The 13,139-nt window shown below is 42.6% G+C and overlaps 1 protein-coding gene across 1 annotated transcript; it reads right to left on the reverse strand.

The window, feature by feature from the left end:
• Positions 1-301: 301 nt before the first annotated feature.
• Positions 302-4,273, reverse strand: LOC113444868 (inhibin beta E chain). Its single transcript, XM_026713775.2, has 2 exons — positions 3,420-4,273; positions 302-1,549 (listed from the first exon to the last, which is right to left on the reverse strand). The coding sequence occupies exons 1-2, from the start codon at positions 3,778-3,780 to the stop codon at positions 831-833; spliced, it is 1,080 nt and encodes a 359-aa protein (XP_026569560.1). The 5' UTR covers positions 3,781-4,273; the 3' UTR covers positions 302-830.
• Positions 4,274-13,139: the final 8,866 nt, after the last annotated feature.

Raw genomic sequence — 13,139 nt, forward strand, 5'->3', positions numbered from 1 at the left:
ATTTCCACCTCAATCACGGTTTTCATTATGGTGACAGTTCATGGTGGAGTGACAGAAAAGCTCAGAGTTTAGATTCAGGAATTTTGCTAAATGTACAAACAGTGGGAAACTGGCTTAGTGACAAAGTGTGGTGCAGCAGGAGGTGGGAGATGGATAGATTTGTGAGTCGCAAGGAGGAGGAAAGGGAACAAAAGTGGAGCTGTGGTTGAATTCTAAGGATGGATTCTCGTAAAAGAGAGTGTTTTTGAAGTCCATTTTTTTTACTCAAGATACCCATTTATAGGCCTGCCACACATTTCTCAGAATACACTGAATGGTTATTATTATTATTTTTTTTATTGAAACTTGCTTTGCTACAAATGTCATTCCAAAAAATAAAATAATATAGATACATTAAGAGAAATACAATAAATCACACACACAGTACAAAAGGCAAAACCTGTTTAAGAGTCCTTTGGCTATGAATCTGGGCAGCTCTTCTTGGTCTCCTTTTTTTGCCCATCCAGGGAAGGAGTTCCCAAGTAAATCCAACCCATGTGGAGCAACTTCAGAGAGGAAGACAAATACAGTGTCCCAAGACTTGGCAGCCCTGCATAGCACTACATTACGCAGTATACAATGGTAAGAAAACAGACTAGTTTACATCTTAGTGTAACTTGTTCTCTCTGAAAGAACAAAACTGTTGCTCTTTTGAAAAGAGTCCACCTGATAATATCACCCCTTCAATTTGGCTCAGAGTTCTTTGACGTTCGTGGGAGTCCAAAGGGAAGTGGCAACTCATTTCTTACTCTTCGTCCATTTGGTTTTTCTCCCTGCTTATCACCCCATCTTTAGCTGCAACCACAAGCATCAACAACCATATCGGGAATGTCTGTCTTGATGAGGTTGCTGTTAGGGTCAAAGTAGAGCAGCGAAAGGGCCCTTCGCTGTGTGGGGACGCAGCAGGAATGGCCTGAAATGGGGATGTTGTTGGCTTTGACCAAATTGAAGACAGTCGTGTGGAAGGACGCTGCCACCCCAGGCACACCTGCCAGGTGCATAGGGCATTCCCCCATGCAGTAGTTGATCTGATAGCCCTCTGGCTTGAAGATCCAGTCATTCCAACCAATGTCCCGAAAATTTACATAATAGTCTTTCCGACAGCACAGATCTGAGTTCTGGTCACAGCTCAGGCTGCGTTTGGTGACTCGATGGCCGGATTCTTTTATCTTCGCCTTCACCACCAAGAACGGCTGGTGAGAGTTGCTACCGGTAGCCATCAAAGACATAATGTTGGGGTGGCAGCTTTCGCAGTGCAACTCCAAGCGCAAGGTTTTGTCTTCGTGCTCGAAGAAGTTCTGCAGAGCTGGCATGAGGGAAAAAGTGTGCCAGCCACTCCCCTGGCTTCCCAGATGCTGCTCACCCAGCGCCAGTGGTGACTGTCCTGCAACGTAGATCTTTATTGTGATGTTTTCATGCGCCTTAAGGTGCAGCCACAACTGGGCCTTCAGGACATGCATGGCTTGGCCTTTTGTATGGGTCAGCTGGAACTGAAGGAGGCCGGAAGGCTCTGTGGAGGAGAAAACGGTGACGGCAAAAATCAGTATCGGTCTCTAAGCTGCCAGCCCCAAACTAGAGCCTGAGTTCTTTTAAAAGGGTGAATGGGTTTTGTTTTGTTTTTTGGTCTTTCCTTATTTGCTACATTTGCATTTAGCCTCATATATTGTATATTAATCTGCCTTCAAAACCATGCTGGCCAAGAATCCCAACTAGTTCAAAAGGCACCAGGAGGGGATGACCAATGCAGCTTGTTGGATTGAAACCATGGAACCGTCTAAGGAACGCTCACTTTTTTTTTTTTTAAGATCAGCTCCTTCTTTAGCTCTGAATTTGAAATTGAGCTACTCAGTGCAAGCAGCCCTAATAGCAATTGCAGTAGTAATAATCATAATCACAACAGTGCTTATTTCGGTGTTTAAAATTATGTGCATGTATGCAAATGAATGCAAAAAAGAAAGATAATTTCACTTGCTCTTGGAACAGCATTAAATATATACTTTTGTCTACTTTAGATATATCTTCGGTGTGACTAGTCTATACATCACAAAATATGGCTCCTCAATTGTAAACCTTATAATAATATGCTTAGAAGCTTAATAGTAAACCTTGCCCAGGATGAGATGGTCATGTACATATTAAACCTGTTCTTCATACAGTCCCTCAGGCATTAATGTAAAAATCATCATAGAATGAAGTAATTGCATATACTTGAATTAAGTCTGAGCACCCTTCAACACAGCAGTGTTGGGGTTGAATCTGTTCTTGCATTCTATGTGACGTGTAAGGAATTCCCCCAAAACCTCGAGTTTTGGGGTTTACTAGGCCAAACCCAAAGGATGAAATCAGAAATATGGACGACTAAATGAAGCGGTAAACCAATAAGATTGTGCAGAATATTCCTGCAGCTACCTGTTTTCTATATGGATGATGAGAGAATGACAGGCAAGCGTCTTTTAAATCTGCCTATTGGCTATAAGAGAATAAAATTTATATAAATTTTTAAAAAGCAACCCTTTGACTTTATCCTTTTTAACCCGCTGCATCACATTATTTCATCTCAGGTTGCATTTTAAGCAAAGAAAAATGGACCAACAGCTGCAGGAAACAAACATTTTAAAAAAAGATAGTAAGTCAATTTGATGGAATCCTTGATGTGACAGAATTGATTCTTTTGTCCTCCTAGTGTTCTTGGTCATCTGGTGGTTTTTTTTCTCACTATGGCAAAACCTGCAATGATAGTTTAACATCCCATAACCCAGTGGCTGCACTGGAACAGGTAAATGGGAATTTCAACATGATGAAAGACTAAGGGAGTGGGGGAGAGAAATTCATTTGAATATAGCTTTTTTTTAAAAAAATCACCAGAACCTTATCCCTTGATCAGGGATACTGGGATTTTATTTCATGTTTAAAAAATGAACAGGTTCCAGGACTTCAAAAAGTTTGAAAACTTCCAATCTTGAAGATCTTAAAGATTCAGCTGGTTGGATAAAGTTACGACGATGCCAAATATACATCTTTCTGACCCCAGAAACATGCCGTTCTTTGGGAGAGGAAGTGATCTCTATGTAGATCTGAGGTGCCACAGGAAGCTAGATCTGATGATAAAGGTGTAATTTGTCCCCCTTGATCAGTAGATCCAAAAACACACGTTACCTTTTCTCTTTTTGCAACTGATGCATTCCAGCACATAGTCAGGCTCTAACCTAAACCATGGGATAGGTTTCAGGAGTTATTTGCAGCCTTTCCTCTCCAAGCACACTTTCATAGGTAGCAAATTATGGAGCAGAGGGACAGAAACATAAAGGATCTATGCTTTCTGGTTTAACGTATTCGGTCCTTGGCTAACACATTTATTTGGAAGACCTGCAGGCACTCACCTGTCTCTGCAAAACTAATGATCTCGTACCCCTGCTCATCGGACTCTGTTTTTTCCCAGCTGGAGAAGTGTCCTGACCCATCTGTCCAGCCTTTGCCCATGTGTAGCCGCCGTAGGGCGTTGGCCACCGCCACGCGTGGTACAGGGTGGGTGATGTTGGGCCTCTCGCTCAGGTTCAGTTTCTGGAGTATCTGTTGCTTGGCTACTTCGATCAGGAAGGCTTTCTCGGCACTGGGTTCCAGTGGGGGCATCCTGCAGGAAGGACAGCTTGGCTTTCCTTCAACCCAAGCCAAAGAAGTCCATAGTAAGGTCAGTGCGGCTAGAGGAGTCCAGCTTCCTTGGAGGCTGTAAGTGGAAGCCATGAAGCACTCAAGTGGCAAGATTCGGGGGAAAAACGATGTCGTTCAGAAGTCTAGCGGCAGTGCCTGGAATTCATGAATTGTGCCTTTGCTGCATTCCAGGGTGCTTGGCAATCTGCCCAGAATCAGGAGAAGACAATCAGCTCCAGGACCTCTGAGACTTTCTGGTCACCAGGACCTGCTGCTGTTGCCAGAACAGGAGGACTCTCTCCCTTAAGAGATCTCAGCTCATCAACTGGCTCTTCCCAAGTGCCAGCCTCGACATTTGTCATTCTGGCAGCCTTGGTCCTGCCCTTTGTCCCTCTGTGATTGGCTGGCTGCCTTCTGGTGCTCAGAGGGAGGTTTTATCCGGCTGGGGACAGAGCCAGCCTTTAGCAAAAGAGTGGGAATGGGTGCCTGGGGAGAGGATAGACTGAGCCTCAAACAGCAAGGAGGTGAAGGGAAGTGTGGGTGCCCTTTGCTCCAGAAGGGGCTGCTGAAATGCCGCTGTAGCATTGAGAGCAGGGATGGGAGAAACTTGACAGAAGAGGAATTCACAGGAAAAGGGGGTTGTGCACGAGCCCTTTGTTGTTGTTTTTTAAAAAAAACTTTCCATGGTGCACTTCATGGTAAACAGTACCTTTGGGAGCAAATAAGAGGACTGTTATAAAAGATGAATAACATCATGTGCAGTGCACAAAGAGCGCTTTGTATAGATTGCATGTAGTTATATTCCTACTTGACATGTTTTGATGTCTATAGAATGCATAGCAGGTGTATCTCTAAAAAATTGTGCTGAAAAATCACCGCTTTCCCCCCAGGGTTCAGGAACCACAAAGCTTTTATCAGCTGCTAATAAACTGCAGAGAACGTTAAAATTCCACCTCTGTATTTATATTATAGGCTTAACACCAAGTGTGGCTACAGAGCATTCATTTTCATTGGGACGACGCTACCTTCCCTCCTGATCTTCCCCACAGTCTAACAACCACTGATCCTCTCCGAAGACTTTTGTCTTTTTCAAAACATGCTCTTTAAACGTGGCTTGTGTGGCTTTTTACTTAGGGTCTGAATTAGGTTTTTGGCTTGAAATCCAGCCTGGAGCAATGTTGCAAGAAGCAGAGGCAAAACTCCGTATTGATTCTAAAGTAGCTACCTTTTGGTGGAATCTTTTGCTGCGCAGAAGGAGCAAAACAAACTGTTTGATCCCAAAGCATTAGTAGACCCAGTAGATCAATTCTACTAATCTACCACTTCCCATAAGTGCTAGCAAACTTGAGTTTTCTTCAGCCAGTAAGACTAGAATACAGAGAATACATTATATTTAGGGCGCTATAAATATTACACATTTAGCACAATAAAGATCATGCCCAAGACAGAATATTCAAAGGGCATGACTGCAGGTACAGGACAAAGAAAGATAATCTGGATTTACACATCATACTAAGGACCTTTCCCCACTGCTAAATTAAAATGCAATTGAATCAACAGAAAACTGATTAGAAACTTTGCAGTCTTCATTTCCTATCCCTATCTTACACATATCACCACTATTTTTCTAAAAGGTATGTGGGAATGAGATAACAGAATAACAGAGTTGGAAGCAGGGGTGGGATTCAAATTTTTTAACAATCGGTTCTGTGGGCGTGGCTTAGGTGGTGGGCATGGCTTGATGTTCATGTGACAGGGTGGACGTGGCTTGGTAGTCATGTTATTCATGTTATATATCACTCACATTGAGGCACGCATCTCCTCGCCTGGCCTTTCATGATTGTGGGGATGCTGCAAGTCATAAGTGTGAAAAATGGTTATAAGTCACTTTTTTCAGTGCCACTGTAACTTTAAATGGTCACTCCACACAAGCGAAGTACCAGCAAAGGAGGGGGGAAAAACTCCAGAGAAGTTCCAGAGACAGGAAATCTAGTCCTGCCAAGAACGTAAAAAGGGTTAACAGAGAGGCAGTTTCTGTAAGCAACACCAGAATGTTTCCTTCCTGCCTTCCTTACAGGATTAGGCCAGTAATTTCTTCTAACAACTGGTTCTCCAAACTGCTTAGAATGTTAACAACCGATTCTAGCAAATAGGTGAGAACTGGTAGAATCCCACCCCTGGTTGGAAGGGACCATGGAGGTCTTCTAGTCCAACCCTCTGCTCAAGCTGGAGACTCTACCCAAGGGTGTCAAATTCATGGCCCATGGGCTGGATGCTTCATGTGCTGGCCCCGCCCCTGTCCTGTTTAGCAAAGGGGGGAAAAGTCCCAATACATCATATGACATCACCGTGACACTGTGAGTTTGACACTCCTGCCCTACACCATTCCAGAAAAATGTCTGTCCAGTCTCTTCTTAACAATTTCCAATGGTAGCAGCTTCTGGAGGCAAGCCATTCCACCAGCTAACTGTCCTGTTAGGAAGTTTCTCCTTAATTCTAGGTTGCTTCTCTCCTTGATTAGTTTCCATCCATTGTTTCTTGTCTTGCTGTCTTGTGCTTTGGAAAATAGGTTGATCCCCTCTTCTCTGCAATAGTTTTGTTGGCTGGAAATGATGGAAGTTGTCATTCAATAGACTTGGGGTGTATCAAAGTACAGAAGGCTGCTTTAGTCGCCTGTATTCATTATATCTGGATGAAGAACCTCAATTCTTGTGGCGTCCTAGAGAGCTGATCCATATTTCCAAAAGCCCACTATAGGATGGTAATTGAGCCCACAATTTCGATCCTAAGTTGTGATGGTCTTAAAACAGGTCTCCATGTGGCCATGTCTGATTTTATGGTCTTTTCTGTGGGCAGTCATTAAACAAATGTGGCAACTATAAAGTTATTAAGTAAACACCATGGTCATTAGGCAAACCCATTGTTCACTATGGGGCGTTTTTCACCAGAAACCAGAAATAAACACTGGTTTCCAGCAAAACCACAATAAATTGTCATAATATGACTACAGGTTACTGCAAATGCCTGCAATATAGAGGTGGTATTCAACAGGTTCTGACCAGTTCTAGAGAACCGGTAGGGGAAATTTTGATTAGTTTGGAGAACCGGCAAATACCACCTCTGACTGGAGATTTTACACTATCCTTCCCCTGCCATGCCCACCAAGCCACGCCTACAGAACCAGTAGTAAAAAAACTTGAATCCCACCACTGCTGCACTAGCAATAGCGCTTAGACTTATATACCGCTTCACGGTGCTTTACAGCCCTCTCTAAGTGATTTACAGAGTCAGCCTATTGCCCCCAACAATCTGGGTCTTCATTTTACCAACCTTGGAAAGATGCAAAGCTGAGTCAACCTTGAGCTTGGTGAGATTTGAACTGCCAAAATTGCAGTCAGCCGGCAGTCAGCAGAAGTAGCCTGCAGGACAGCGCTCTAATCACCGCGCCACCACAGCTGTAAATATGGGCCGGTTGCCAAGCACCCAAATGTGGTCATGTGACCGCGGAAGGGAAGAGGGACATCAGAACTTCAAATCCAGATCGTAAGTCCTATTCTTGAGGTCCACCGTAACTTCAAACCGTCGCTAAGCGGTCCGTCATAAATTGCGCACTGTATGTGCTTTTATGCTTTTTTTTTTAGTCGGGAAAGCACACCAAAGAGATAGTAGAAGGCCTGCAAGCATGCCTCCTTAAACCATGAAAAAGTGCAACAGCCTCAGACTGCTCCAAAAAACACACAAGGAAAAAAGAAAGGGCAGAAAATCCCACGTCTCACCGCATGGCATTTGAATCATTGCGCTGCCTATTGCTGTGATTGCCCTTTAGATGGATATGCTATGCTTCCCCTGTGGCCAATGACAAAGTGGCCAACCTTTGTACCACACTTCATTAGCTAGCCAGAGAGAAATGGCCCCAACTTCGTCATTCACCCATGAGTTCATACAGCTGCCCCATTTTTCGGAAGCTCTGAAGCCCTTATCAGCTGCTAATAAACCCCATGATAAACAAAGGGAAGGAAGGTGAATTGCAAGCACCCAAGGGTGGGGTGGGTTTTTTTTTGCATCTCTGTATGGCAGGTGCAACGTCACTCTGCTGCTGCTCAGGGTTCTGCCACCTTGAGATATCAGCTTAGCTTTGCTGAGGTGTCAAGGTCCCTCGCTAGATGCTTCGATCATGACACATCGCTTAGGTGTGTCCCTTCCCTAGTTCCAGAGGTGGAACACACGATGCAGATTAAGAAAATGTATTGCAAAGCTAACGTCAGAATCATAATTCTGGTTGCCAAATAAGCCTGGGGTTTCTTCTCTGGTTCTTTACACCTGGCAGCTTAGGTGCTTCGAGTCCATTTCTTATGTTATGGCCGTGATATTTGATGGAGGTCCAGACATTATTGTCTTCTGTTTCTAACCTTTCTATGTTCTTCTGTTGTTTCCCCGCTTCTTTTTAGTAGGAAAAAAAAAATCCCAACAATGAATGGAAATGGAACACCGGAAGAGAACCTCTCTCTATCCAGGGGAGCGATTCAACCAGTGTAACAACTGGTTCAAGGAGCATATGCTTCGCGCACCCAGACCGTTTGCTACTGACCTTCTCCAGCAATTCCTGTGTGTTAAAACAGCTGGCATGAGGCAATCTGCTGTGAAACAGCTGAGTTTGAAAAACGGGATATAAAGCACAGCTTAGAGCCCAGGTGAGTGGGTGGGTGATTGTCAGAGCAAATTGAACCAGTTCACTCCCAGCTGATCCTCGGAGCTACCAGTTTGCCCGAACCGGACCGAACCAGTAGAATCCCACCCGTCTGTATCCCATCTTTATTTATTTATTTTTTACAAACAAGGCAGTGAACATATGCAACTCACCTTCCTTTTTCTCTCTCCACAACAACAATCCTGTGAGGTGAGTTGGGCTGAGAGAGAATGACTGGCCCTAAAACACCCAGCTGGCTTTCATGGCTAAGGCGGGACTTGAACTCATAGACTTCTATTTTCTACCCTGGACCAAATCTGGTGCTCTCTGAGTTTGGTTGTTTGTTTGCAGACATTTCATTACCCAATTACTGTATAAATAAATAGGGAGCAAACTCCACACTCAGTAACCATGATGATGTTACCTAGTTTGATAATGAAACATCTGCAAGCAAACAACCAAACTTGGAGAGCACCAAGGATGCCACAGAAATGAAATATAACTAATCCTCAACTTATGACCACAAATGAGCCCCAAATGTTGCTAAGTGAGAAATTTGTTAAATGAGTTTTGCCCCATTTTACGACTTTTCTTGCCACCTTTGTTAAGTGAATCACTGCAGTTGTTAAATTAGTAACACCATTGTTAAGTGAAGCTGGCTTCCTCAGAAGGTCACAAAAGGGGGTCGCATGACCCTGGAACACTGCAACCGTCATAAATATGAGTCAGTTGTGAAGCCTGTGAATGTAAATCACATGATCATGTGGATGCTGCAATGGTCATAAATGTGAACGATGGTCACAAGTCACTTTTTCCAGTGCCATTGTAACTTTGAATGGTCACTAAACAAACTGTTGCAAGTTGAGGGCTACCTGTAACTACATAGTAGCTTTGGATAAGTAGCAAAAAGAATGGTGTATTTCACAACAACCAAAGTGGAAAATTACAGTGATCCTTTCCACTTTAATAGAATCCAATTCTTATTAAGTTGGCAGTAAAGAACTGGAAGCATGATGATGTATTATCTTTTCTATCCTATGCTTTTTCCACCTGCCAGTATTTTTCAGTAGAAAAAAGACAACAGTAAGGAGGCTTACACAAATATCAATGTAACAAGCAGCAATGCTGCAAATACAAACGAATAAAGCCTTCAAAAAGGAGTTCTTGAATGAATAGATGACTCCCATCACACTCCATGATAAAATAAAATTATTCTTGCAATAGAGTAATAGAGTTGTTTGATATGTAGACTGTTGGAGAGGATATTCCTCTCCGACAAAAATACCAAACACTGGCCTCTCTTCCTCCCATTGTAATCCAGAAGAATCCACAATGTAATCCGGCTGGATTTAATCAGGTGGATGTCCCAGGTTTTCCAATTGGAACAAGCGAAGCATGCCCCAAACTCTTGTCATTTACTACATGGGAATGAAGTGTACGGAACATAGCTGATTTAGCTACATCCAATTATTATAAAATACCAAATAGATGAATAGGAATAACTACAAAGACCATGGCGAATTGAGAGCCCAGGGTGCAGTGGTAGGATTCATTTGTTTTTACTACCGGTTCTGTGGGCGTGGCTTGATGGGCATGGCAGGGGAAGGATACTGTAAATCTCCAGTCAGAGATGGGATTTGATGGTTCTCTGAATACTCAAAATTTCCACTACGGGTTCTCCAGAACTGGTCAGAATTTGCTGAATACCACCTCTGCGAAGGTGCATAAACTGTTGACTGAATTTGTATGTTTTTTCTAAACCATTAAAACAAAATCCCCGCCAAAGGGTTTCTTGTAAAATAGCTAGTCCCAATGTCTGCAGGAAAGCACAATGCTACATTATCACTGGAGGTTTTACTCGGTCCTAATAGAATTTTGTCTAAAGTCTGTAATTTATTGTAGATTCCAAATTCCTTAATGTCTTGTTTGTATCTACTATGAATTTGAAGGTACACCCACTGATCAATTATAAATCCTCGCTCTTGTAATTCTTGTCGTGTTTTCAGCTTTCCTTGTGGGTCTAATAAATTTTCGTACTTAATCATTTTGGTTATGTCCAAATTATTAGGGTGTACTATCGCTTCCATTGGAGATAGCCAAATCGGTATTTTTAGATAAAGTTTTTTACGTACTTTTTTCCAATTAGTTAATAAAGAGTCCCTGATAAGATGCCTATGGAAATATGATTGCCTGGGTTTCCTAGTTTCCCACAGAAAGGCATGCCATCCTTTCTGCATATCGTGGCCTTCTAATACTAGTGTTCTTTTGTTGGTTAGATTCACCCAATCCTTTATCCATAGTAGGGTGGCTGCCGTATGATATATTTCCCTCACTGGAGATTTTAAAGGAATGACTTGTCTCATATTGTATAGTGTCTCCTGCTTGAGCAGGAGGTTGGACTAGAAGACCTCCAAGGTCTCTTCCGGCTCTATTCTGATTACATTACATAAGCATATAGGATCAACCATATTTTCTTCCTTTTATATCCGTATAATTTTATCATTGGGAGCAAAAATCTCTCCACCAAATACAACCTCCAACATGAGGCTGGGAGCAATCACTAATCACTGGTAAGATAATCACGCAATCACTGGTAAGATAAAAAGAGCCAGAGGAGACATCCCAAACAATTCCCAAGATTGGTCACCTCAAAAAGTTGTTAGAATGTTAGGAATGAATGTTATATCACCAAGACAGTAGCGCATGCAAACAAACAACACAGCAATTTATTTCCGGATGGAGAAAGAAGGTAAGACTTTTGCTTAGAAATGTTAACCATACATTTCTAAGCAGTTGTCTTACAACTAAGACAACAGAAGGAAAGCACATCTGCATCAGATCAGAGGGAAGAAGCCAGCTGTAATTGCAGAATCCACAGCCTTATGGCTTAGTTATGACAGAAGTTAATGGGGTAGATGTTAAACTGCGTTTGAGGTTTTGTACAGGGATGTGTTTCTGATGACATTTTATGTGGCTCTGCCCACATCTTCATTAGGATATGCAGTGATTCACTGACTCTCCAGATGGGAAAACCTATTCTTGGTTCATGTTGTCATGTGTTTTTAGTATTTTTTAAAGATCTGGTAATAAGAGGGCAACCTGGATGGTCAACCAAAGATTCTGCATTAGCATAAATGCCATAGAATTCATGCATGCCTGTTTACTTCCCGAAATTGCTTGTGTTTTGCAACACTGAAAATGGACCCGTAAACAAACAGGATCTGCACCTTTCCACAGAAATATGGATCAAGAACCAGCTAGGTCCAAAGCCACTGAGATAAGAAGTTTTGGTTTTGGGATCAACTCAGCATTCATGTGCCTAGTAAGAACGCTGACCTTGCTCGCAGGGAGTTCCTTGGCAATTAATCACTAGGAAACATAGTGTGGGCAATGCCTGAATTTGTGTGATTGCAAACATCCCTGTAGCTCTGGGTTGCTGTTTGGGGTATGAATGTTCCATGACATCATCTTTAAATAGGGTATTTTCTATTGAATGTGGAGCCGATCAGGAAATCCTAACTTTTTATTTTGAAAGGCAAAGAAAAAAGCTCTTTATGTCTCAGGGCTGAAAAGATAAAGAAAATTTTGGAAGCTTGTAAAGCAATGGATTCCTAGGGGCTTCAATTATTTCCATTTGCTCTCTTATTAGAACAAACCGAATAAATTGGCTTGATTAAGTGGGTGTCTCCTTTTTTTAAAAAAATACAGTGTATTTAAAAGCAGGAAATATGCACGCTTGGCCACAGCTTTAATCTTCATTGTATGATCCACTGATCATAGTCGATAACTGCTTGAACCAACTCTGGAAATAAAGCATTTTCCACTGCTTAATCAGAGGACTAACTCATCTATATTTTCTTTCTTCTTTTTCTGTAACGTGTAGATGTACTTCCTAAAGTTTCGTATTGCCCCAGGAGCTCCAAAACCTGCAATTGAACTGAAATTGTTATTGTGGTATAAGGGGGATATTATAACTTGGAGAGTGGTTAGATTAATTATGTTTCATTTTAATCAAATGCAGATGTAAATTAAAGCAAATGTACTTTTGGTCCAGGCTTCACCCATTTTGGGGAGGGAAGCCCCTGGCATGTCATTAAAGGACCGAGTGGCCTTTAGCCTGGAAAAAATGGTGATCATCTCTGGGGTAGGAGTCTGGAGCGAAGATCTTAGATGTAGTGTGCATCCCTTGAAAAGGTTCCACCACCAACTTTGGCAGAAATAACTCCATCTGATATTTGTGGAGCTGGCTGTTATGGTAAAAAGGAGTCCCGGAGGATTTTACTCCATTAGTCGTTGCTGACTGTAGAGATAACATCTTTTAGGTCATCTAGTCTAGCAGTCGCCAACTGGTGGGCTGCGAGAAAATTTTGGTGGGCCACACAGAAATCTCACCCCCAGAGCACCCCCCACAAAAGCAATTAATCCACTCTGCACAGAAACACAAGGCTGTGCTGCCCACATGGCCCGAGGGAACCCTCCCACCTCCCTCCCACTCACTCCTTACCTGGCAAACTTGCCTGCTAAATTGCTATTTTAACTTTTTCCGACCATCAGTTGTTCTGCTGTGCTGGGAGGTTTAGATTAGCTAGGAAGCAGGAAATGGTTGGATTCCTTGCTTTCTAGCTAGTCTTTAGATCTTCGGCTCTGCTTTTAAGCACAGCCGAACCTCCCTTAGGACTGAAGGTTCTATTATTCAGTGCAGACTCATGGCAAGCAAATTTCATGTGACAGTCCGAGCTAGCTGATGGCAGATAGATAGATCCCT

The sequence above is a fragment of the Pseudonaja textilis genome, chromosome 2 (genome assembly GCF_049901715.1).
Source record: "Pseudonaja textilis isolate UNSWEBS1 chromosome 2, rPseTex1.2, whole genome shotgun sequence".
Lineage (NCBI taxonomy): Eukaryota > Metazoa > Chordata > Lepidosauria > Squamata > Elapidae > Pseudonaja > Pseudonaja textilis.